Here is a 26,151-nt window from a genome sequence, read left to right as displayed (position 1 = left end):
CACTCTAGGGGGTTCAACCAACAGAAATCTATTTTCTCACACTTTTGGAGGCTGAAAGTCCAAGATCAAGATGTGGGCAGGTTTAGTTTCTTCTGAGACTTCTTTCCTGGGTTTGCAGATGCCTGCTCTGTTGCCATGTCCGCTCGTGGTCATCCCTCCATGAGCCTGCATCCCCGGTGCTTCTCTGTGTGTCCAAATCTCCTCTTCTTAGAATGACAGATTGGACTCTAGCCCACCCTAATGGTCTCATTTTAACTGAATCACTGTCTCAAATACAGTCACATTCTGGTTACTGAGGGGCCTTCAACATTTGAATGTGGGGGGGACACAGTTCAGCCCATAACAGGAGGGCAACTATGGGTGACCTGGCCATATAGACACTGGAGACCTGCCCTGTCCTACACAGTAGCCTGTGGCCACATGTCCTTACTGAATACATGAAAAGTGGCTGGAACAAATGGGGATCTGTTGTAAGTGTGAAACACCTTATTTGAAGATTCAGCACATAAAAGAACATAAGAAATCTCATTAATAATTTTTACACTGATCACATGTTGAAATGATAATCATATACTATTAAAATGATTCTCACTTTTTTCCTTTTGCTTTTTCTAATGTGGCTACTAGAAAATTTTAAATTACCCATGTAGTTCACATCATATTTCTGTTGGACAACACTGCTTTAGAAAGATGCTCAGTATATAGGTCACCTATATTTGCATATTTCTTCAATTTCCATGACAGGAATGAAGCCATACTCTTCAAGATCTCTTATATGAGCATATGAATATCTACCTCACTTTTTAAAACTTTTTTTTAATGTAACTTTTTTTAAGATTTTTTTTTGGATGTGGACCATTTTTAAAGTCTTTATTGAATTTGTTACAATACTGCTTCTGTTTTATGTTTTAGTTTTTTTGGCCACGAGGCATGTGGGATCTTAGCTCCCCGACCAGGGATCAAACCAGCACCCCCTGCACTGGAAGGGGAAGTCTTAACCACTGGACCTCCAGGGAAGTCCCTGTAATATTTTTATTGAGGTGAAATTCACATAACATGAAACTAACCATTTTAAAGTATACAATTCAGTGGCATCTAGTGCATTCACAATGTTGTGCAACCACCACCTCTACCTAGTCCCACAATATTTCCATCACCCCAGAAGATGCTCCATACTTATTAAGCACTAACTCCCCATTTCCCCCTCCCCCAGTCCTGGGCCACCACCAACCCGCCTCTGTCTCTATGGATTTGCCAATCCGGGACATATAAATGAAATCGTATAGTATGTGACATTTTGTTTCCGACTTTTGTCATGTAACATAATATTTTTGAGGTTTATCCACACTATGGCATGCATCAGTGCTTTGTTCTTTTGTATGGATGGGTAATATTTCACTGTGTAACTAGACCACATTTGGCTTCATTCTTTTTAAAGGCTGCATAGCATAGATGCCCACAATTTATTGAACCTATCCCAACTAGTTGACATTTAAGGTTGCTTCCTCATTTCTTGCTATTACCCATGATGCTTCAGTGAGCTGCCCCACACATATATCTTGACTGGACGAACCACAGAGTAAAGACTTAGAAGTAAAATTACTGGGCCAAAGATTTGTGGTTAAAATCAGGATAGATTCCACCAGCTTGTGTTCTAGATGTGCTTTCCCAACCAGTGTTTTGTTTTCCATATCTTCACAAGCACTGGGTGTAAAAACTTCTAAACTTTTTATCAACCTGTTAGGTGAAAAGTGGCATCATTGTTATTTTCATTTTTAGTAACTTCTCACGTGCTTATTTGCAATTGAACTTCCTTTTCATATCTTTGATCCCTTCTCTTTCCTTTTGTCCTTTCCTTATTTCTTTGTATAGGCTTATTCTTTGTGTATTAAGGAAATTAACTCATATATTAGCTCACGTGTTACGGAAATTAGCTCTTTGCCTAGATCAAGATGCAATTTCTTTTTTTTTTTTACTTTGCGTATGGCATTTTGTTGTTGCTGTTCACTAAAGTTTTAATTTTCAGTGCTGGCAAGTTTATCCACCATTTCCTTCATGGCTGCTGAGACTTGGATCTAACCTAGGAAGGCTTTTGCCCATCCCTGACCATAAGTAAATGAACGCAAGCTTTCTTCTTGAACTTTTATGGTCTTATCTGTAATAAATCTTTGCTTTGTAATAAGTACTTGTAATAATTTTTTTAATTAAATTTTTACTGCAGCTTCACTTATTTGGGGGTAAGAATTGAGATTTATATTTCCCCCCCAAATGGTGGCTGACCCTAGTCTAGGAATCAGTTACTACTTCTCTTATCTCCTCTAGGAAACTAGACGGCTCCTTTGATGTGACAACCAAGGGCATCACCATGTCAGTCAATCTTCTCTTGGGCAGCGAGCCCTCTGGGAGACCCAAGGTCACTGTTTCTAGCTGCAGCAGCCACATCCGTGATGTGGACGTGCACATGTCGGGAGATTTGGGGTAGGTCACCATCGGGACACTGACGAGCTTGACCCCTGGCTGCAGCTAGAGGCACATCCAGCCCAAGGCCTGGTCACTGATAAGCATGAGGGTCCAGGCGTACTGCATGGGTATATCACGTGCCCTTGGAGGTAATTCTTTGGGGGAGCTGCTGAAATCAACAGAAGCAGATTTAAGCTCGGAGTACCGGTGTGCCATTTCCACCAAAAGACAAACTTCACCACCAACAGGCAAGTGCGATTTGGTTACTGAAGAAACACAAAGGCTTTTGGCCAAAGGAGAGTTTGTGGAAAATATGTAAACCCTTGAGCAAGTCTCTTCAAGTCTCAGTTTTGTTGATTAGAAAAACATGGATTCTCCAGCCCCTCCCCCAAATCTACTGACTTGGGGGCACAGCAGGGGGCTGGGATGCCAGATGCGCTGAATCAGTGAGTGTGCTGGCAACTGGGACTCCGCATATTCATCCCATCCAGGATTCTGGGACACAGCAGGGGACCAGAATGGGGTGGGGAGGGCTCCCTTGGGGACTGGCCTGGCTCTCTCTACTCTCCCACTGTCCCTGCATTCAGTGGCACACAGCTGATCATCCACTGTGCTTCTCTCCCCAGGTGGCTGCTGAATCTCTTCCAACATCAGATCGAGTCCAAGTTCCGAAGAGTATTGGAGAACAAGGTAAGAATGTCCAAGTGGCTGGCGCTGCCGAGCCGCTCAAGGGGCTGGGCCCAAGTCCTTAATGGGCTCTGGCCTTGAACAGCCCTAGGGGCTGGCCCAGGCACACTTGGGCTCAAGGCCCAGAGAGGACAAATCAAGGTCATGAAGCTGGTGTGCGGCAAAGCTGGGGACAAAACGTAGGTCTCTGGACTCCGAGTCTATCCAGTGAGACAGAAAATGGTTAGATGCTTGGCCAAGGGTAAAACAGTAGGGGCCAAATGGAGACGCCTGCTTGGCCTTGCTCGCTGCCCGCCCTGGCCCTGCAAGCCACAAACGCAAAAAAGAAAATCAACACTTAGGTGGCTGCAGAGACCAAGCAGGACACTTTGGGAGTGTGTGGACCAGGTGGGAGTTCTGGTTCCTGCCTGGGCGATGAGCACCTGCTTTGTACGCGGAAGCAGTAACAGACTGTCAGTGCTTCCCATTAAAAAATTATGTGAAATCTCCAAATTTTGGAATCTCTGGCTCAAAGAAAGAGGTTTCATGTTAACTTTCAGTTCTTGCACTCACTCACTTCACCCCAAAATCTCATTTCTGGGGTATCATATACCTGGATCTGTGTCTGTAGCAATGACTGTGCTTGGGAAGGAGAAAGTAACGAAGGAGGAAGAAACAGGCGCACACACCGCTCTTGGTACAACATCTGGTTTGGCTTTGAGTGCCTCCTGGTGGTTGAAGAGAGAATAGCATGCAGACCCCACAGATTGGATGTAGCAAGCTGCCTTCTGTTCCTTGTCTTATCCTGGTGTCCTGGGGTCTAGGTGAGCTTGGGAAATATGTCAGCCTCCTTCTCAAGCACCCCACTGCCATGTTGCCATGCCTTTCTGAGTGGGACATAATATTCTTCAGTGGTTTGGATTTATACTCCCCTGTTGATGATGGAGATAATAATGGTTAATAATAATAATATATAAAAATAGTACCATATTACAATTAATAATAATATAATAATTATCAGGGTAATAAGTTACCCTGATAAGTACTATTTTGATAAATTAATATAATTAATGTTATACAGAATGTGTCACTCTATATAACTATTCTTCTTTATAATAATAATGGTGGCTATTTGTTGAGCCTGTGGTTTGGCTAAGAGTAATGTACTAATCACTTCACATAGGCAATGCCACTGGATCTCAACCACAGCCTCTGAAGGAGATACCGTTTCCCACGTCTGAGGGAGAAGCTCTGAGCGTGGAGTAACTTGTTCAGTGGTCACCTTGTTGACAAGAGGCTAGGTCAGGATCTGAATTTCCTGGAGCTTGGAGCAGCTTGTACCAAAGGCCTTGTGGGGGCTGGTGTCTCAGGAAAGATGGAGATCTCTCTCCCCTGATCCCTGATCTTTTTTTCTTAAATTTGTTTATTTACTTATTTTGGCTGCGTTGGGTCTTTGTTGCTGTGCGTGGGCTTTCTCTAGTTGCAGTGAGCGGGGGCTACTCTTCGTTGTGGTGCGCGGGCTACTCGTCGCAGTGGTTTCACTTGTTGCAGAGCACGGGCTCTAGGAGCACGGGCTTCAGCAGTTGTGGCACGTGGGCTCACTAGTTGTGGCTCGTGGGCTCTAGAGCGCAGGCTCGGTAGTTGTGGCGCACGGGCTTAGTTGCTCAGCCTCATGTGAGATCTTCCCGGACCAGGGCTCAAACCCGTGTCCCCTGCATCAGCAGGCGGATTCTTAACCACTGCGCCACCAGGGAAGTCCTGACCCCTGATCTTTATAGGGCTTCAGAAATCTCCTTCTCCCAGGGCAACTAAGAGCCTGGTGCAGGACCGGTCGGCTTCCCCATTCAGGGAGGGATGAGGTATCTGACTAGCAGGGCTAAGAATAATGAGTCCTTGCTGAGCTTACTCTCTGGGCCATACACACTCATAAGCTTATAACCTCACCCCACCCCCACCAAACACCCTGGAAAGCACTGGGCCTTGTCATTGTATCCTGAGGTGAGGACCCCAAAGCAGAGAGAGATTCTGCAAAGGTCACAGAGCCAGTGGAGACTTAGCAGGATTTGTTTTTTTTTTATTAGTTTCTGCCCTACAACAAAGTGAATCAGTCATACATATACATCTGCTCCCACATCCCCCCCGCCTCCTGCATCTCCCTCCCTCCCACCCTCCCCATCACACCCCTCCAGGCGGTCACAAAGCACCGAGCCGATCTCCCCTTAGCAGGATTTGAACCCAGGTTTTCAGACTTCCCTACTACACCCTTAACCACTGCCCCAACCTGCCTCTCTGGGAGACCTTACTGCATGTCTGGGGCCGAAGCACCTGAAGGCCTCCCTTCCCCCATTGGGTGAGGTCGACAGAGTTTCCTGGCTCCTTTGAAACTAACCATGAAGGTTCCTCACCACCTCTTTCCTTTATTTCTGGCAGCTCCCCACTACCAAACTCTTCTCCCAGAAACTAGGCCAGCTGCAAAGGGAGGTGAAGATTTCACCCCTTGTCTGCCCAACCCCCAGCCTGTCCTTCCCACAACCCTGTGCCTGGTTTATGCCTGCTCACCCTTTAGCTTGCCCTTAAAAGGCCACCTCTTCAAGGGAGCCGTCGGTGACTCCCTCACTAGGCCAGGGCCCCATCCATGCTCTTGGACCCCCTGCCCACGTGCTCCTCCCTCCACTGTATCTGTGCATCCGTTTGCACCACAGGTGATAGCTGGTTAATCAAAAAAGCTGTTTAAAGTGAGGACTCACTCATACACACCTGAACAAAGAAAATATTTACATATGAATCCAAATGTTTTAAGATACAGTAAATGTAAATTCAGTTGACCGAGGCCCAGAACTGTTCTTTGTAAACAGTCTCTTGATTGGCATTGCACTGTCTTTCTTTCATTCAACATGGATCTGCTACAGATTCCAGCTCAGATTTCTTTAACCACAATGAGAAACTAAAGACATTTGCAAAGCAATCCCAGTGCAGAATCCTTCTAAATTCTTATGATTGTCTTCCTTGTAAGCTTTTCTGGTCCACACCAATTTACCAGCATTTTCTTTAAGCAACTCACCTTTCCAAAACACTTGCCATAGGTTTTTGGGAATTCCCTGGTGGTCCAGTGGTTAGAACTCCGCGCTTTCACTGCCGAAGGTGTAGATTTGATCCCTGGTCAGGGCACTAAGATTCCTCAAGCCCTGAGGGCATGGCCAAAAAAAAAAAGAAGAAGAAGAAGGAAAGAAAACGTAGGTTTTCATAGAAACAACTCTTGTCTCAGTCATATTTCATGGGTTTACATAAGAAATAATTTGAGTGATTGCAATAGCAAGGAAAGCAAACAGGTTAGAGAACACACATTTCCTTTTCTTGAGACGCACGCAGTTCAACGGGGGCAAAAAATTCTGAGTGCTTAGTGTGTGTGGTAGTCTGCTGGATGGGAGGGTTCAGTCTTCCATGGGCAGCAGGGGACATGGGGACTATTGATCAATCCAGCTAACCTGTTAAGTGATGACATTTAAGAAGTATCTGCATTAAGTATACACTTGTTTGTGTGGCTATTGCTACTTATTGTCTGGTTCTGCTATTTCCACTCTAGACCCTGGGAGACCAGGGCATCCCAAAGGGAAAGGTCCTTCATGATGGAGTTTCAGGCAGCGCCTCTAGCCATGTCCCCTCATCCACTGCGTAGGTGACTACCTAGCTCCGATTTCCAGTCCTGGGATGGACTTTGACAGGTCCAGCTGGACCCTATTGGGGTCTACATGGGGGCTGACATGTTTTTGATCATTTCTACTTTCTCAGTACCTGGCACATCATAAGTACTTATACATTTTTGTAGAATCAATGACCAATTAGCAAATAAGTGAAATAATGGAACTAAAGCAATTAGCACAGGGCCAGACCAAAGCCAGGGAACTCACTCAGGCTTTCTCTTCTTATATTTTTCAGATTTGCAAAATAATCCAGGACTCGGTGACCTCTGACCTACAGCCTTATCTCCAAACTCTGCCAGGTAGGACACCCCACCCATACCTGGGATACTTGATTTTTACTAATTTTTATAAGTGCATACATGTACCTTATAAAACCTTACATGGAAGAGAAGTGTTGAAAGTTAAAATTAAAATCCCCTTTTCTCCCCAAATTTTCTTCCAAGAGGTAACCTATTTCCTTTGAATGTACAAATATAAATATACACATACATAAGCATATAACTATACATTCACATATATATTCCTTTTGTTCATGAATACATGTGAATATGCATAATTATGAATATATATATTAGTCTATAATAATACCTTGTTCTTTTGTAACTTGTATACTTTGGAGATCTTTTTACATCAGCACATATAAATTGATCTCATTTTTAAAAACTTTTGTGTAGAAGTTAATACAGAGAGAAAAGTGCTCAAATCATAAGTGAAGAGTTTTTAGAAACTTTTCACGAGCTGATCACATGCACGTACCAGCTTACAGATCAGTATACAGAACACGACTGGCCTTTCAGAGTCCTCTCGTGTCTCCTTCTGACACTACCCACCCCTCAGGGTGACCACTAACCCAGCTTCTGCTAGCAAAGGTTAGTTTTGCACTTTGTACATCAGTGGAACCATTGATGTACAAAGTCTTTTATCAAGAGCTGGAGACTTTCTCTATTCAACTTTTTTTTTTAAAGGATACACATTTTACTTATTTATTTATTTAAATTTATTTTATTTATTTATTTTTGGCTGCGTTGGATCTTTGTTGCTGCGCATGGGCTTTCTCTAGTTGCAGTGAGCAGGGGCTACTCTTCGTTGTGGTGCACGGGCTTCTCATTGCGGTGGCTCCTCTTGTTGCAGAGCACAGGCTCTAGGCCTGTTGGTTTCAGTAGTTGCGGCACGCAGGCTCAGCAGTTGTGCCGCACGGGCTTAGTTACTCCGCGACATGTGGGATCTTCTCAGACCAGGGATCGAACCCATGTCCTCTGCACTGGCAGGCAGATTCTTAAGCACTGTGCCACCAGGGGAGCCCTATTCACCTTTAAAATATGAGGTCAATCCATATTGTTGCATATGGTGAGTTCATTCTCCTGCTGTGTAATCCACCGTGTCCATGTCTCTCCATTGGTTTGTCTATTGTACTATTGAAGCCCATTTGGGTAGTTTCAGTTTTAGACCATCGTGGGTAGGTGCTGTGAACATTCTAGCTCCTGTGGATGTACGTCTTTGGGTATATACCCAGGAGAGAAATTACAGGCTCTTGTGGTGCGCACAGGTTCAGCCTTACCAGATCCTGCCAAACAGTTTTCCAAAGTGGTTTTAATAGACCTCTTTTTTTTTTTTTTTTTTTGGCCACACCACGTGGCTTGCAGGATCTTAGTTCCCTGACCAAGGATTGAACCTGTGCCCCCTGCAGTGTAAGCACGGAGTCCTAACTACTGGACCACAGGGGAATTCATTTTAATAGCTGCACAGTGTTCTATCTTAACGGATGTCTCCATTTATTTAATAAGTCCCCAGCTGCTGGATAGGTAGGTTTGTTGCCATCCTTTGCTATTGCCAACAGTGGGGCAGGGAGCGCCTCACACCACCTCTTCCCCTTCAAATGTAGCAAGTGGAGGCCCCAGATCTCGGCTACACACATAAAGTTGGTAGAAACAGGCCCTGGCAAATTGTTGAGGTGTTCTCTCATGCCTTGGCCCCCAGGTCCTCCACACTCACCTGTTGACATTCCCCTTCAGCAGAGACCCAGGCAGGCACAGACACCCAAGTGCTTGGGACAGAAAACTCCAGTCCCTCCAGGGCCTTGGAGGGGAGTCTCTGGGCCCTTTGGACATGGCCCAGCCTTCCTGGTTATTTGGTTCGTACTGGTAGGAGACTGGTTTCCCAGAAGATCAAGGTCTCGGTTGTAAACTTGGGGAGCAATAGCTTCGGCTGGAGAGTTTTTCCTATTGTGTAGCTTCCTAGGTGTGGAAGGGCTGCCAGACCTGAGTTCCTCCTGCCCTCAGGGTATGTGTGTGTGTGTCTATGTGTCTGTGTGTGTGTGTGACTGTGTGTCTGAGTATGTGAGACTCTGGAAACTGCTCAGGCTCTGGGCTAAGCATACCAGCCCCCTTGTGGCTTAATCACCAGTGGAACCGAAGAACCCATGTCATCTCTTTCTTGGCAAAGGCGTTCTTTGCCCCCAGCACTGGGCTGGGTGGAGGGTCTTAAGGTGGAGGGGCAGGGGGCTCTGAAGAAAGTCACAGAGAGTGTGGGTCAGCCAGAGCCCTCACCCCTTCTCCCCCGCCTGCCTCCTAATTCTGCCCTTCCTTCAGTCACCATGGAGTTGGACATTTTCGCTGGGCTTGATTACAGCTTAATGGAGGCCCCTCAGGCAACAGTGGAAATACTGGACGTGATGCTTAAGGTAAAAGGGTCAGGGGCGGGGGCTTGGGCGGGTCCAGGCCAGGTGTGGCATCACCTCAGGGTCAGCCCTTCCTGGGGCCTCTTGTTCTCCTGGCTTCAGATCTGTCCTCATCTCCCCGTGTGGTTCCCACTGTGTCAAGGGCGGGGCGATATGGATTGCTGCGGGGTGTTCCCAGAGCCAGGATCCTCCCACGGTGTCTTTTTTTTTTTTTTAAGCTTTTTTTTTTAGCTGTGCCAGTAGCTGTGGCGCACTGGCTTAGTTGCACTGTGACGTGTGGGATCTTCCCGGACCAGGGCTCGAACCTGTGTCCCCTGCATTGGCAGGCGGATTCTTAACCACTGCGCCACAAAGGAAGCCCCTCCCAGGCTGTCTTACATCACTTAGGCCTTGAAACTTCCCTTCCCCCTTCCTCCCCTCTTTCACCATTCCCACCAAACAGGTGAGGTCAATCAGAGCTGGCCCTCAGTGGTGTGGAGGAGCCGGCCAGGAGGTCCTATAGGTTAACAGACCAAAGCTTCTGCGGATCGTTTCATTAAGGGATTCTGGATACACACTTTGATCCAAAGGAAAACATCCTTTTTATTTTTTAATTTTTATTGGATTATCGTTGATTTACAATGTTGTGTTAGTTTCAGGTGTACAGCAAAGTGTATCAGTTATACATATACATATATCCTCTTTTTTTTATGTTGGGGGTAGGAGTTTTATTAATTAATTAATTTTTGCTGTGTTGGGTCTTCGTTTCTGTGCGAGGGCTTTCTCTAGTTGTGGCAAATGGGGGCCACTCTTCATCGCGGTGCGCGGGCCTCTCACTATCGCGGCCTCTCTTGTTGCGGAGCACAGGCTCCAGACGCGCAGGCTCAGTAGTTGTGGCTCACGGGCCTAGTTGCTCCGCGGCATGTGGGATCCTCCCAGACCAGGGCGCGAACCCGTGTCCCCTGCATTAGCGGGCAGATTCTCAACCACTGCGCCACCAGGGAAGCCCCCTTTCTTTTAAGATTCTTTTCCCATATAGGTCATTACAGAGCATTGAGTAGAGTTCCTTGTGCTATACAGCAGGTTCTTATTAGTTATCTTTTTTATATATAGTAGTGTGTATATGTCAGTCCCAATCTCCCAATTTATACCTCCTTCCCTTATCCCCTGGTAACCATAAGTTTGTTTCCTACATCCGTGACTCTACTTCTGTTTTGTACCCTTTTTTTTTAGATTCCAAGGAAAACTTATTTAATGGTGGAGTTTCAGGCATGTTCCCTCCAATCCATGTTCCCTCATCAGACTCTATAGGCAACTACCTAGCTCAGATGTCCAGCCCTGGGATAGACTTAGAAAAGTTCAAATGGATTCTCTCTCTCTCTCCAGGGTGAAATTTTTAGCCGTGATCACCGCTCCCCGGTTGCCTTCCTTGCTCCTGTCATGAGCCTTCCTGAAGAACACAGCCGAATGGTCTACTTTGCCATCTCTAATTATGCCTTCAACACCGCCAGCCTAGTTTATCACAAAGTGGGATACCTGAACTTTTCCATCACAGATGACATGGTGAGAATCATAGCACAATAGCTCCCACAAATGACACTGTCTCCTTCCTTCTTTCCTTTCCACGCATTTACATCAGTGAAATAGTAAATTATGACTAAGAAGAAAGATCAAGAGCAGGAAAATATAAGTTAGTACGATTTCCCTTTTCATTTTGGCTGCCAGAAAGCTCAAAGTTCTTTCTCCCTTAGAACAATTGTGGAAGACTTTGTGGCTTGCTTGTCTGTCTTTTAGTTTTCCCTCCAGACTCGATCTGTTATTCTAATTCATACTTTCTTTCATCCTGATGGTCTGTGGAGGTTTAAAAAAAGATTTTAGTGAATGGGGCAGGACAATAGATACACTGATAAATGCATAAAGTTACATAGAATAGAAAATAAAGACCAAGTTAAAAGTAAAGCACAATTTTATAAAGACACTGGGCCCCAAAATTGATTTTTTTAAATATCACGAATCTGTGCAGGAGCTTCCTGTAGCCAAAATGGAAAGGGTACATGATTTAGTGATTCACAGGAAAAAGGAGAGACAAAGTCTTCCGAGCACTTAGCTCTAAAATAACTCTCAGATGTGGCTTTGTATAATGGTTACTAAATTTTAGAGTGGATCACGTGGTTAATATTTCTTTCAGTTTCTTTAATATTTCTGGGGTTTAGATGGATGTTTCTTGTAGCTCTTTGTAAAAGCTGAGGCCCCGTGAACAATGTAGGGATGGTGGGGGAAACACAATGCAGTCCGTATTGGATGGTCCAGCCTACGCTGGTAATAAATTGAGGACCAGCGGTGATGGATGGAGTGACACTTGTCCTTTGACTCACCCACACCCAGGCCTTTTACTTCTATTGCCATGTTTGAGTCACCCTTCCCACCTGTGGTACAGTCCTTTCTTTCAGTGGGTGGGATCACGGTAGCTGTGTTTTACTGAGCACTCACTATGTGCTAAGCCTTGGGCTAGATGCTTTGTACCCACCATTTCACTTAGCCCTCACAGTGACCCAACAAGTGGGGACTATAATTATCTCCATTTTATAGGTGAGGAAGTTGGGGCTCAGAGAGGTAAAGGCACTCACCTGAGATCACATAGTCACAAAGCCAAGAGTCAAACCTAGATCTGCGTGATTGCAAATCTCACCCTTGTGGATCCTCTGACTGAGTCCTGCGTGTCACTTATGGCCCAAGGAGAGCAGTCAGGATCCCAAGGACTTGTGTGCTCATGGTGAATGCAGAACAGGCATCTCGCCATTGCCATGGTAACCCTGAGCAGTCAAGAAGCTACATTATTGAATATCCCCCCACTTCCCCATCTCTCTTCAGAACTTCGGCTCTGGCCGGAGCGCCTAAAACTTCTTTTGTGTCCCTTTGCCGCAGGTTCCGCCTACTTCTAACATCCGACTGACCACCAAGTCCTTCCGCGCCTTCTGCCCCCGGGTAAGGCTTCCCTTAGCCCTCAGGGTGCAGGCTGAGCCCCCAATACTTCAGGGGTCTTCTTTAAAACCTCCACACTCCTCTCAGCTTGACCAAGAGTCAGAAGGCCAGCAGTGGGGCCCCCAGTGAAGGCCGTGGTGCTGCAGGTTTGGGGACTCCCTTCCCTTCAAGGCCCAGATAACAGAGGCCTGAGCCCTGTGTCTCGTGGGACCACAGGCTGCCCAGTCTTTTTTTTTTTTTTTTTTTGCGGTACGCGGGTCTCTCACTGCTGTGGCCTCTCCCGTTGTGGAGCACAGGCTCTGGACGCGCAGGCTCAGCGGCCATGGCTCACGGGCCTAGCCGCTCCGCGGCATGTGTGATCCTCCCAGACCGGGGCACGAACCCGTGTCTCCTGCATCGGCAGGCGGACTCTCAACCACTGCGCCACCAGGGAGGCCTGCCCAGTCTTTTGTTGATGATCTCTGACAATACCAAGGAATGCCGACATGTCCCACAAAATGTAACCTAATTAATAACACCAAGCAATTACAGAGGGCGTACTAGGGGTCAGGCACTGTTCTTGGTGCTTTAAAAAATTATTTTTTGAATGGATAATAAATTCTCATTGTTCAAGATTCAAAAGACATAGAAGGCTATAGAGTGGAAAGTCCCATCCACTCCTGTCCCCTAAACATCCAGTTCACACCCTGAGTCTATCAATATTATCAGATCGTACACATCTTTCCGGGGCTATTCTATGTATATATGAACAAATGTATGTCTTTCCTCCATTTTTTTACAGAAAGGGAGGTATATGTTACACTCCATTTTGTACCTTACTTTTTCCCTTAGTATACCAGGAGATGATTCCATGTAGGTAGATAAAGAGCTTCCTCACTCTTGTTTTCTTGGGAATCCAGTCTGCCATTGTATTATGGATGGACCATAGTTTGGGTAATCAGTCCCCCATGGAAGGACATGTACGTTGCTTCCGGTCTTTTGCTACATCAGTGTTGCAGTGAATAACCCTGTAGCTTGGTCTTTGCTGGACTAAGCTTTTCATGTTCAATATCTCATTTAATCCCACAGAAATCCACCTGTCCTGTCCCCTCTCCCCTATCTTCTGAGTCCCCCCAAGACACAGCTCAGACAGGTGGTAGTGCTTAAAGTTCCTTGCAGGAGGCTTGATGATGGCTGAGAGGAATTATAACGGTGGGAAAATGGTTGAACTTTAAATACTGCGGTACCTGGGTCACGTCCTTCCATAACATACCCTCACAGCAGGCCCCTTCTCTCCCTAGAGCCCCAAAAAAGCCCAAGCTGCCACCTTGTTGTCGGCACTAGCATTAGAGGGACCTTGGCTTCATCCTGGTTCCAACATCCCTTTTGCCCAGAAAGAGGAGGAAACTCTCCCTCTCCCTTCCTGCTCACATCGTAATCAACCTGACACAGAAGCAGCTCAGGTCACCTTCTTAGCCAAGTGGTTTACCTCCTCAACCTTCTAAAGATCTCCCTTTTACAACTGAATGTAGATTTTATATTTGCATAACCAAAAGGCTCATGGGACTGTCGTTCCTCCACCAACTTCCCCCGTAAAAGGAAGTCTTGACCCCAAATTAAATTCTAATTAAAAGGAAAATTGCCAGCTCTTTGAAATGGTGGGATCTAGGTGTGCTGTGCTTCAAAAACATTGGTGTCTGGTCTTTGCATGTGCAGTTACCTGAGTGTGATGGGGGTATAGAGAAAAAAATAGCTCTCACCCATTGCCCAGGGAGGGGTGTGGAGTGAAAAAAAAAATCAGCCTAATCTTTCTGGAGGACAGTTTGGCAATCAATAACTGGCAGAAGCTTTAAAAATATCCCTGTCTGGGGCTTCCCTGGTGGCGCAGTGGCTGAGAGTCCACCTGCTGATGCAGGGGACACAGGCTCGTGCCCTGGTCCGGGAAGATCACACATGCCGCGGAGCGGCTGGGCCCGTGAGCCATGGCCACTGAGCCTGCGCGTCCGGAGCCTGTGCTCCACAACGGGAGAGACCACAGCAGTGAGAGGCCCGCGTACCGCAAAAAAAAAAAAAAAAAAAATCCCTGCCCTTGGACTCAGCAATTCCATGTCTAGGAATGTATCCCCCAAAATAATAGCCAAGGGTACACAGGAGAGTGGTCTTTAAAATGGCAAAACCTTGGAGACAACTTGATGTACAATAAAGTTAGATCAATTGCAGTACCCATACACAGTGGAATACAATGCATCCATGAGATAAATGACACAGACTCCATATGTCTGACGTGGAAGGATGTCCAGTTATACCTTCAAGAGAAAAAGGCACAGAGCATTTTGTGGAAATTAAACCAACCAAGAAGTGTTCTCAGCTTGACCTGACTCCCTCAAGGTTCTCCAAGCAAACCTGCACGTTTCCTTCTCTTGACATAATTTCTTCATTCTGTCCTCAGTTAGCCAGACTGTACCCCAACATGAACTTAGAGCTCCAAGGCACAGTGGTCTCTGCCCCCTTCCTGAACTTCAGCCCTGGGAATCTGTCCTCAGCTGCCCAGATGGAGATTGAGGCCTTTGTGCTCCTGCCCGACTCTGTCAAGGAGCCTGTCTTCCGGCTTGGTGTGGTAAGGTTCAAGGGCTTGGCAAACATTGTTCCCTTTTCCTACATGCTTTTTCCCCCACTCCCCACCTGGCTAATTCCTTAAGATAGATCTCAACTTAAGTATCACTTCCTCAGATAGGCCTTTCTTGGTTGCCCTTACCCCTGATCTACCTTAGGCCCCTTGTCATTTTTTTTTCTTGTGGCACCCTATTATTTTTCCTCATAGGACTTATTGTAAAGATACCAATGTAGCTGTTTGCAGGTTTATTTGCTTAATGTATGTTTGCCCAACTAAGTGAGTCTGGGCTATTGTGGGGAGGAAGGCAGAGGGGATCTTTGACCTGTTGCTCTGCTCTTTATCTATATCTGACCCCTGAAGACTACATTTCCCAGGTTTCCTTGCACTGACTTCCAGCTAGGTCAGCCAATGGAAGACACTGTCAGGAGAACAGAGGGTGGGAGGAAGGAAGAAGCCAGAGTATTTCTTCTTCTCTCTTTATCTTGGACAGAGACTCAGGCACTGACTGTGTCTCCTCCATGGTGCCTCCCCAATTCCTCCCTCTGTTCCTCCAGTCCTGGGGCGGAAGCAGCTTCCCACCTCTGCTGATCTCTGAGTTGCCTGTCCAACTCTTTTTTAACTTCTCAGCAATTCCATCATTTGTATAACCAATCCCCTGTATGAAAGTCCCTCTTGGTTAAATATTGAGAGTTGTGTCTCCCTTCTCAATGGACCCTGTCAAACAGAGAAGGGATTCTGAGTTTTTTGGGGGTCCTGCTCACAGGATGGAGAACTTTGCTCTCTTGTTCCAGGTTTGAAACTCAGCAAGACAAATTTCTAGAAGAGTAATTGCTCCCAGATGTTATATCTGCAATTTGATATTGTTGTTATTGTTATCAAAATTGTTGTCAATATATTTTATTTTATTATTTATTATTTTTATTATTTTGGTAAAGCAGAAAAGGATAGCTTTATTGCTTTGCCAGGCAAAGGGGAACACCCCAGACTTCTGCCTTGAAAAACTATGTGTCCCTAATATATTCTAAATTAAAACATAAGCTATTATTACTATTATTATTTACTAGGGCTGAATCTTGGCCCTGAGATAGCTAGAAATGGTCCCTTTAGAGATCTCCAGCGATAGGCCTCTAAACCTTCTCTTGGTAGTATGTTCAAAGTTTAATTGTTATCATAGTCAGCAATTTCAAGTAAAAATGTTCAAGTCCAAGTTCAAATGTTTATTGAGCACCCATGATGAGCTTCTTGGGAGTCTAATCTAGTGGGAAAGTTCCTACTTTAACTCAGTGAGATGTTTGCTTAGAGGAGACAGCCAGTCCTCATAGTTATCCATTCTGTACATGACAACCTCCTTCATCTAGACCTGTTTCTTTCTACTGGAATTACCAGGCCATTAATGTGTCTGTCATGTTGACCTTCAACACCAGCAAGATCACTGGATTCCTGAAGCCAGAAAAGTAAGTCAGCCTCCTGACTTACATGGGGGGTGCTCAACTGGGCTCCATCTGACACTTCAGCTGATTCCCTGTAGCTGGAGGTGGGATGTAACCAGATCCCCCTGTCAAACCGTGGGGCCCACAGTTTGGGAAGGAAACTTAAATTTTACCCCAGTTGGCCCAATTCCTTTGGCCAACTGGATCTGCCTCCATAAACTTCCTTTTCACCTAACCCCCATTACTTCCAAATTTCTAAAGAATTTACTAATACTGCTTTTTCTTAATCTATGAATTTTAGACATCAGCAATATTGACTTCCTGAAATTATAGAGACTGAGTTCTTTCATGTTACACACTTCCCCTCTGCAAGTCTTCCCAATAAGGTTGTATCATTGTTTTTGGTTCCTCAATCACCTATTTCACTCTCACTGCTACCACACCCTTGGCCCTGTGCCTTCTCAAGCTGGTGTCTCCTCCTTTCTAGGGATCCCTACATTGCTTAGGTTTCCCTTGAACATAATGCCCACATCTCTGAATCTTCTCTGATTTGTTATAGGATACAAGTGGAACTGAAAGAATCTAAAGTTGGAGTATTCAATGTAAGTTATTATTGTTTTTATTTATGAAATGATTAGGGTAATAATTAATTTAGAGTATTTACTAAGCAATGCTTTGGCACCTATAATAGAAAATAGAAAAGGAGAAGAGTTACTCTCTGCCCTAGAAAAGCATAGAAGTTCTTGAGGACAGGAACCATAGGGCAGAGGAACAGTTACCTCCCAATATAAGACAGTATAATTAAATCATCTATTGGACAAAATCTTTTAACTGCAAAGAATAGAAAGCCAACTAAAAGTGTCTTAAGCAAACAGAAGGAATGTATAGGATCATAACCAAAAAACAAAAACAAAAAAGCTAAGGCTAGAGGTTTCAGGCATAGCTGGATCCAGGTGTTCAAATTAGTACAAGAATCTCTCTCCAAGGGAAGGGGAGAGGGGCGATATAGGGGGAAAACGGTTATTAACTGATTGTATAAAATCATGTGTGTGAAACTTCTGAAAATTGTAGAGTGCTACAGAATTTAAAGAATCTTTCATTCAATTTTTGAAAAAGAAAAAAAGAATATATTCCAAAAAAAAAAAGAATCTCTGTCTCTCCATTCTGCTTTCATCTGTGTTGGCTTCATCCTCAGGCAGGTTCTTCCCACTGGTGAAAAACTCACAAATTTCCTGTAGTTTCTTTTTTTTTTTTTAACCCCCCCCCCAAAAAAAAAGCCCTCTTTGGATTAATCTTAGTCATGTGCCCATTCTTTAGCCAATCACGTGGTTGGAAATTGGACAAGGTCAACTGGCTGAGCATGGGTTTAATCTACACTCCCCGAGCCAGGATTTGCAGTCCCAAACCACACGGACTGAGATTGGAAAGGAGGGTTCCCCAGGAGAAAATAGGGACTATTATTAAAACAAAAGGAATTGAGTGCTGGGCAGGCAAAACCAAAGGATGATTTCCACAAAGAGGAAAAAGTGGTGAAATAGATGGCGCCATATTAAAGGAGGAAAAAGAATGGGAAGTTTTATGTGGGCTGAAACAATCGAGGAGAGATTTCTGAAAAGAGGGAAGGTGGGGTGATGGCAGCTGCTCACAAGCCAAGGAGGAGATGGAACGACTTTAATCTATAGCAGTTGGCTCCCTTTTTACCATCCTATGGATGCTGGCTCCCTCTGACCACACTTTACCTGCCCCCCACTTCCCAGACCTTCCCTCAAGTAGAAGTGGAAAAAATACATCAAGTGTGGGGAGAAACATTGCCCACAGGGACCCTGAAGGATGACTCCTTTCAGAGAACAAAGGCTAAAGTGAATAATGACACACTAATATTGTATCTGTGCATGGCATGTAAAAATGTTCTATGAAGTAAATTACTCATATGTAAAGAGTCACAAAAAGACATCCTATCATGTTTTCAGAACATCGACCATAAAAAATAAGATCTGTAGGGCTTCCCTGGTGGCGTAGTGGTTGAGAGTCCGCCTGCCGATGCAGGGGACACGGGTTCGTGCCCCAGTCCGGGAAGATTCCCACGTGCCGCGGAGCGGCTGGGCCCGTGAGCCATGGCCGCTGAGCCTGCGTGTCCGGAGCCTGTGCTCCACAACGGGAGAGGCCACAACAGTGAGAGGCCCATGTACCGCAAAAAAAATAAATAAATAAAATAAGACCTGTAGAATCAGATAAATCTGGATTCAAATTCAGACCCTGCTGCCCGATTTCTAGCAAGTCACTCTCATTCTGTGGGCCTCCGTTTTCTTATCTGTGAAATGGGGACGTTAATATTAGCTTCGAAGTGTTATAGTGAAAATGGAATCAGGTGTAGACGTAATGCTCTGAGCCCTATACCTGGCACATAGTGAGTGTTAAAAGTTGGGTTTCATAATTTTTGTTTTGACTTAAAAATCTTTTTTATTATATAAGTAACTTGGGAAAACATTTCCACTGTAAAAAGAAAAATTAGCTACTAAAGATAAGGCTAAGCCAAACCTTGATGTTCTTCCTGGAGGATAGATAGTTGGGTGTGTAGTCTTCCAAATTTTTCTATCCCTTTGTACACATATAAATGTGCATCTCAAAATAGTTTTACCTTATAAAGTAGTAGCATGATGTAGGTATCTACCTGAAATTTGCTTTTTTTCAAGCCTTTTGCCATGTCAACCCATACAAAACCACCCCACCCATGGGGTGGCCTCTGTGGAGGTTTGTTGGTGGGCAAGATGGTACATGTGGTTATGGTGTACCTCTCCTATGCTCCACCAGGTGGAGCTGTTGGAGGCGCTGCTCAATTACTACCTTCTCAACACCCTCTACCCCAAGGTCAATGGTAAGTATCACTATGGATTTTTCCAAGTCAAGAGTGGACACTGCTCTTTCAGGGAAAGAAAGCTGGGACCAGGGCTCTCCTGCAGGCTGTGTGACCTTGGGTGAGTCACTTCTCTTCTCTGAGCTTCAGTGGCCTGTCTGTGAGACAGGAGTGTTGAAGTCGGCCTCACCTCATTCCGGGCCTCTAAGGAGGGCTGAGGATAGGGGCAGTTTTTGGAACACAGTAAACCTCCTCCTAAGAGAGAAAGAGGGGCTCACAGAAGTGCCCACACACACCCTGAAGTGACAGGTGAGACTGAGAACCAAATTAATACACAGGGTACAAGGCAGCCCACCTCTAAAATCACATTCCCCAGTTAGTTGCTATCTCCCTGGTCAAAAAATAAAGCTTAAAGACCTAAACCCTGTTTCCATGAGACCCTGCTTCATTTGGCTGCAGTAGAAAGCAGGATGCAAGTGGGGGGCAGGGAGCAAATGCCCACTGGATTCTTATCATGAGTAGACGCTGCCCCATCCCTGCCAATGTCTCCACAGAGCACCATGGCTGAGGGCTCAGGCTCCTCTGTCAGTCTGCCTGGCATCAAATCCCAGTTCTCCCACTTTCTAGCTATGTAACCTAGGACAGGTTACTTGGCCACTCTGTGCCTCAATTTCCTTATCTGTAACATGGGAATAATAATCCCAATCTTTGGTGATAATTAAATGGGAATATACCATGTATTGCGTTTGCAGAGAGGAACTTTTTGGTGTAAATTTTTCTCTGTAATTATTTATTAACAAATCTCTCTGGATGTTCTGCCTCAACCTCCAGATAAGTTGGCAGAAGGCTTCCCCCTCCCTCTGCTAAAGCGTATTCAGCTCTATGACCCTGTTCTCCAGATCCACAAGGTCAGTGGGTTCAGCAGGGTTCTGAGGAATTGGGGAGGGGGGTTGGTTAACTTTCCTGGTTTGCAGGCTATAACTCAGTGGGTGGGACCCAGCCCAACCCTGCAGCTGGGAAAGCCTCCACAGGGGTGGGATGGTTCAGGGTCAGCTGGATGCCATGAAGCCGTCCACATGTCCTTTAGAAGTGGCACCTCTGTGGGGGCAGGAGGGATTTGACACAACCTGTGTCACAACTTTCCACCCCCCACCGCCCCGCCCCCGGGCCGTGGGTGACCTGGGAGAACCTCAAGACCAGCTCGTTTTAAAAATACAGCAATCCTAGCCATGCCAACAGCTCAGGTTCTGAAAGCCATTTGTAAGTTTTTAAAATTTCTTCTAATTTCTTGGGAATTCCCTGGTGGCCCAGTGGTTAGGACTCGGCACTTTCACTGCTGAGGGCCCGGGTTCGATCCCTGGTCTGGGAACTGAGATCCCACAAGCCGTGTGGTGAGGCCAAAATTAATTAATTAATTAATTAAAATAAAATTTCTTCTAAGTTCTTAAGTGGAAGAGCTTTGATGTACTAATAGATACATGTTTGGTGTGCCGTCCCTCATAGACCCATGGCCCCACCACACTCATAGCTTGACTTATGGTGTACGTCCTTCCAGCCTTTTGTCTCCTCCAAGCATTTTTTGAAATTGTTTTCTTGTCATGGATAGTTGCCTTGCTAGCGCTCAGACCTGTTTCCTTTCTTTTCTTTTGGTTGCAGTCTAGTCTCCCTTCCCCCCACCAATGTTAAATTCTGTCCCAAGCATGCAAGGGACCATAATTTACTTAACGATTTGAATACCAAGGAATATGTCTGATTCTTCACCAGACTCTCCACTCTTCTGAGCAAGCATTTTATGCGCCATCTGTGCCCCCACGGTTCAGGTTATCTTTCTAGAAGAGCATCCGTGAGGTGGGATGACTGGGTTGGCAGGCTTGTGAGCATTAAAGGAGATGCTGCTTTGTGCGTGGTACATAGTCAACATCCAGCAAACAACAGCTACTAAAGAGAGGGGCAGGCAGCAGAGTGACCAGGAACATTGAAACAGAGATCAACTGAGACATTTGAAAAACAAATATCCAGAGCCCTTTTGTGCCCTGAGATACTCAACATCCAACTATGGTTGAGAGTTTATAAGGAGTGAGACAGGTCATTGTTCAAAGCAAGGACTGAGTGACAGTTCATGCAGCTGGCCTCAGTTTTCTCCTCTGTAAAGTGGGGTGTAGCCCAAACCTCACTGGGCGGTTATGAAGATTAGAGCTTCTAGCTCAGTTTGGCACAATGGAAGTCATTAGAAGATTTGTTAGATTGACCCTTGAACAACACGGGTCTGAATGGCCCCATGTCCGGGTTTACGCAGATTTTCTTCAATAATAAATACAATACTATGGTACTACACCATCTCTGCAGTTGGTTGAATCTGTGTATGAGCAACTGCGGCCGCGAGGAACCACGGATATGGAGGGCTGACTATAAATTATACGTGGAGTTTCCCACCCATCGGTGCCCCTAACCCCACAGTTGTTCATGGTCAACTGTATATATACTATCATATCCATTCCCTTTTTTTTCTTTTTTTTTTTTGCGGTACGCGGGCAGTGAGACACTGTTGTGGCCTCTCCCGTTGCGGAGCACAGGCTCCGGACGCGCAGGCTCAGCAGCCATGGCTCACGGGCCCAGCTGCTCCGCGGCAATGTGGGATCTTCCCGGACCGGGGCATGAACCTGTGTCCCCTGCATCGGCAGGCGGACCCGCAACCACTGCGCCACCAGGGAAGCCCTCCATTAACATTTTGAGGTCAGCTCTGCCCACGTGTTTGACCCCCAAAGGCAGGGGATGGGTTGCTGTAGGAAAGAATTGGATTTTGCTCCGAGTTCAGAATTCCCACCCCTTTGGTAATGGAAACTTACGAGGAAGTAGGAGAATAAACCCCAGCAGCTCACAGTTTTGTCTTATTCACCAAGGAGAGAGAATTTAGGTGACACAGGGGACATTTATGAGGTCTGCCAGGAAGCAGCAGCTTGGGAAATGACAGATAAATTGCCACCTTAGAGAAGGCAGCTGGCAAAAGCTGTGCTTTATGGAGACCTTGGGAACAGAGGCACACGCTCGATTTATGCACTGACCTGGTTTCTGGCAGAGCTTGTGCTTCCCCAGATGTGGGCCTCCCTTTAAATCAGAGATGCATCTTTTTGGAGTAGAGGATGCTTTTACCATCCTGTCCTGTCTTGTCTCTCCTAGGACTTCCTGTTTTTGGGCACCAACGTCCGGTACCTGAGAGTTTGAGGACAGGGCGAAAGACAGGGCTTGGGGGCCACAGCTGGATTGCCAAGTTGCATTTCCAGATGTGCAGCATATTCCTGGAGATTCTGGGAGGATGAAGACCATTTCTGTTATCAGCTCTGGGGGCCTGGCCTCTGTCCCCACACTCCTCCTTTTCAGCACGTACACCCACAACCCCTCTAACTCTGGATTTTACTTTCCCACCAGCACGGACCGTCCTCCCCCACTAGCCTGTACTATCTTTAAGGGCAGGCACTGTCTTTTTTATTCACCATCGGATCCCTGTGCCTAGCAGAGTGCTTGCACTTAGTAGGTCCTCAATAAATATTTATTAAATGGCTCAATGAAGGAAACATCTGGTACTCTAGCTGATCCTCCCTACTGCCAACCCTCTCTTACTTAAGGGGTCTTTGGACGGTCAGCTCCATCTGTGGTCTTCAAGGATGAACCCTGACCACATTCCCATTTCTCAGCGCTGCTGCTGTGGGAACCTCAATGCGAGAACATGGGATTCCACTCCCTGCTCAGCCCTGGACCTGGAGCTGATGCTGGCTCTCTAAGACAACTGTCCATCTCAGTTTGGGGGCAGTTCATGGGTAGTTCATGGGCTCATTTCAGTACATGCTCCCTCTCTCCCTCCCTGTCTGTCTGCTGCAGACACAGGAGCCAGTGGGTCTCCGGGAGCAAAAATTCAGCCTCCTGCTGCCCTCCCCATTGAAACAGGTGTAAATTAGGAGGAAATGGATCTGTCTAGGTTTTGGGTCCGATCCGAATAAAAGACTCATCCAACTGTTGTTTATGAGCCCCAAGCCTGGAGGAAGAGGCCGTGATTTCTAATTACTGAACAACCAGCCTTTGATCAGACTTTACCAAACAGTCATTTCCAAGTTATGTGGTTGGGGCCCCAGGGACTGGGAATCAGAAGGCTCGTTGGATGCTTTCTTAATTGTGTTAATGAGCGGATGGATGGAGCTGCCGGCTAGCAGATAATTCACAGGGAATAGACCCATTTACCCTGTGTGTGACAGAGATGCATTACAAGATGGGATGATGCACTGTCACCCAGCTGGAGGCGGGGTGAGCCATGGCTTCGCCTCGTCTCTTTTGTTCACCTGTCTGCCACCATCATCCATCCTGTGATGGACTGTGAAGGGCTCGGCTTCATCCAGCACTGGCCACGTGGCCTTGGACCGGTCCCTTTCTCCCTTTCCCCCACTTTATGCTATAAAATAAGGATGATAATAATAGTAGCCATGTCCTAGGACTCTTATAATGATGATATTAGGTAATCCATGTAAAAGGATTTATTTAACCCTAGTGGGGATTCAATATTTATTGGCTGGACGTGCTTACTGAGCATCCTCCTGTTTGCAGGCACTGAGTTGGTCAGCACAGGGGAACTAGAGGCAGCACAGACCCAGTTCCTATGTCTGTTTTTCAGAACATTGCCTCACTGAGGAAAGAGCCAGTCTTGACTCCAACTGACTTGCTTTGGGCCTCTGGGAAAGACCTCTCTAAAGCCTCAGTGTCCTCCCTTGTCAAATTTGCTGGGAATACCTCCTTGCAGGGTGACTAGGGACTCAGTGGGTTCACATCCAGCTTCTGGGGGTGAGGGGAGGATAGGGCATAACCAGGTCCTGGTAAACAGCTGATGCAATTATCACCTACCTTCCTTTGGGCTCCCCAGAAGCAGACTCTGAAACAAGGAGGCCGGTACAAGTAGTTTACTGGGAAGAGGATCCCAGGGAAATAACCAGCAGAGGAGAGAAAATGTGATGGGGGGCGGGCTTCCCTGGTGGCGCAGTGGTTGAGAGTCCACCTGTCGATGTAGGGGACACGGGTTCGTGCCCTGGTCCGGAAAGATCCCACATGCTGCGGAGCAGCTAGGCCCGTGAGCCATGGCCGCTGAGCCTGCGTGTCCGGAGCCTGTGCTCCACAACAGGAGAGGCCACGACAGTGAGAGGCCCGCGTACCACAAAAAAATAAATAAATAAAAATAAAAATAAAAATTTTAAGATGTCAATCAAAGCAATTTTCGGCACATGCTTTAAAAAAAATCAATCTACAAAATGGATAATCAACGAGGACCTACTGTATAGCACAGGGAACTCTACTCAGTATTCTGTAATAGGGACTTCCCTGGTGATCCAGCGGCTAGGGCTCTCTGCTCCCAACTCAGGGGGCCCCGGTTTGATCCCTGGTCAGGGAACTAGATCCCACATGCTGCAACTAAGAAGTTCACATGCAGCAACTAAGAAGTCCGCATGCCACAACTAAAGATCCCGCATGTGGCAATGAAGATCCCGCATGCATCAACTGAGACCTGGCACAACCAAATAGATAAATAAATATTTTAAAAAAATATTCTCTAATAACCTATATGAGAAATGAATTTGAAAAAGAATGGATATATGTATATGTATAACTGAAGCACTTTGCTGTACACTTGAAATTAACACAACATTGTAAATCAACTATACTCCAATATAAAATAAAAATTAAACTAAAAAAAAGAACAAAAACAACAATGTACAAAAGGGTCCATAATAAGCAGCAAAGGTCTCAGAGGGAACAACTTTTAATTCCTTAAACATTTCTGTTTTTAGTTCTGGATACCTTCAAATATTAAGTAATGTTCCTATTTCTCTCTCTCTCTCTCTCTGTCTCTCTCTATTTACCAATATGAAACAAAATTACTGATTTCATTAACCTGCCCCACTTACAGCCCCTCTCTCAAAATAGTTATGTAACTTCATATTTTTGGCTTCTCTGTTGGTCAGTTTATAATTTCAGATACTATGTTCGTACATTTGTTTTTTGCTCCATCAACTATATATAGCTGGGGTCTCTCAATTTCTCTACTCACTGTGACCTAGCACCTCTCTGAGCCTAAGTTCCCTCACCTGGAAAAGAGCAGGTATGAGAGTCTGACTAGACAGCTAGTCACAAAACCATTTCTCTTTCTTCCTGGGCTCACAGCTGTTTCCCAGCCTCCCTTGCAGTTAGATGTGACCATGTAGCTGAGCTTTGGCAAGTGGAATGTGGGCAGAAGTGATGTGTGCCACTCTGGGTGTAGCCCATAAACACCCCTATTTGAGTCTCATTCTCTCTCTTCCTCTCCCCTCCCCCATCCGGATTTGACACCCAAGGTAACTTGAGATAAAGGTACTGACAATGACAGAGCCTCCAGCAGCCCGGATCCCTGAATCATTCTGTGTCACGGACTTCCAGTACTATGTTGAATAGAAGTGATAATAGTGGGCATCCTTGCCTTATTCCTAATCTTAGAGGAAAAGCTTTCAATGTTTCACTAATGAGTACGATGTTTGTGGTGGGCTTGTCACATATGGGCTTTGTTAGGTTGAGGTCATTTCTCCTCCTAGTTTGTTGAGTGTTTTTATCATGAAAGGGTGTTGAATTTTGTCAGATGCTTTTTCGGCATCTATTGAGATGATCATGTGATTTTTATCTTTCATTCTGTTAATGTGGTGTGTAATTTGCGTATGTTGAACCGTCCTTGCCCCACACAGGTAAATCCCACTTGGTCATGTTGTATGATAATTTTAATGTGCCGTTGAATTTGATTTGCT

The 26,151-nt window shown here is 45.7% G+C and overlaps 1 protein-coding gene and 1 long non-coding RNA gene across 9 annotated transcripts in view; one reads left to right on the top strand and one right to left on the bottom strand.

Annotated features, from left to right (window-relative positions):
* Positions 1-26,151, top strand: part of LBP (lipopolysaccharide binding protein) — a 47,213-nt gene that overhangs the window by 6,040 nt on the left and 15,022 nt on the right. Inside the window, exons 4-15 of one of the 6 annotated variants that reach the window (XM_081256259.1) lie at positions 2,323-2,478; positions 3,087-3,150; positions 7,063-7,126; positions 9,416-9,507; positions 10,870-11,046; positions 12,409-12,468; positions 14,894-15,061; positions 16,445-16,512; positions 17,048-17,090; positions 19,300-19,363; positions 20,174-20,250; positions 22,520-22,901. In XM_081256259.1, coding sequence (XP_081112385.1) covers positions 2,323-2,478; positions 3,087-3,150; positions 7,063-7,126; positions 9,416-9,507; positions 10,870-11,046; positions 12,409-12,468; positions 14,894-15,061; positions 16,445-16,512; positions 17,048-17,090; positions 19,300-19,363; positions 20,174-20,250; positions 22,520-22,564 — 1,078 coding nt within the window. In that variant the 3' untranslated portion in view covers positions 22,565-22,901. Of the gene's footprint in view, positions 1-2,322; positions 2,479-3,086; positions 3,151-7,062; positions 7,127-9,415; positions 9,508-10,869; positions 11,047-12,408; positions 12,469-14,893; positions 15,062-16,444; positions 16,513-17,047; positions 17,091-19,299; positions 19,424-20,173; positions 22,902-26,151 lie in introns of those variants that run through there. The other 5 variants (XM_081256258.1, XM_081256261.1, XM_081256260.1 and 2 more) reach the window with 5 other exon arrangements.
* Positions 3,157-26,151, bottom strand: part of LOC308628901 — a 52,004-nt gene continuing 29,009 nt past the window's right edge. For 2 of the 3 annotated variants that reach the window (XR_014017597.1, XR_014017598.1), the window contains one exon: positions 11,053-11,334. This is a non-coding gene — a long non-coding RNA (uncharacterized lncRNA). Of the gene's footprint in view, positions 6,312-11,052; positions 11,335-26,151 lie in introns of those variants that run through there. The other variant, XR_014017596.1, reaches the window with a different exon arrangement.

The sequence above is a fragment of the Mesoplodon bidens genome (assembly GCF_964165515.1).
Source record: "Mesoplodon bidens genome assembly, chromosome: 15".
In the NCBI taxonomy this organism is placed as follows: Eukaryota; Metazoa; Chordata; class Mammalia; order Artiodactyla; family Ziphiidae; genus Mesoplodon; species Mesoplodon bidens.
Note: the sequence above shows the minus strand (reverse complement) of the source record. Positions and strands in the feature narration are given on the sequence as shown.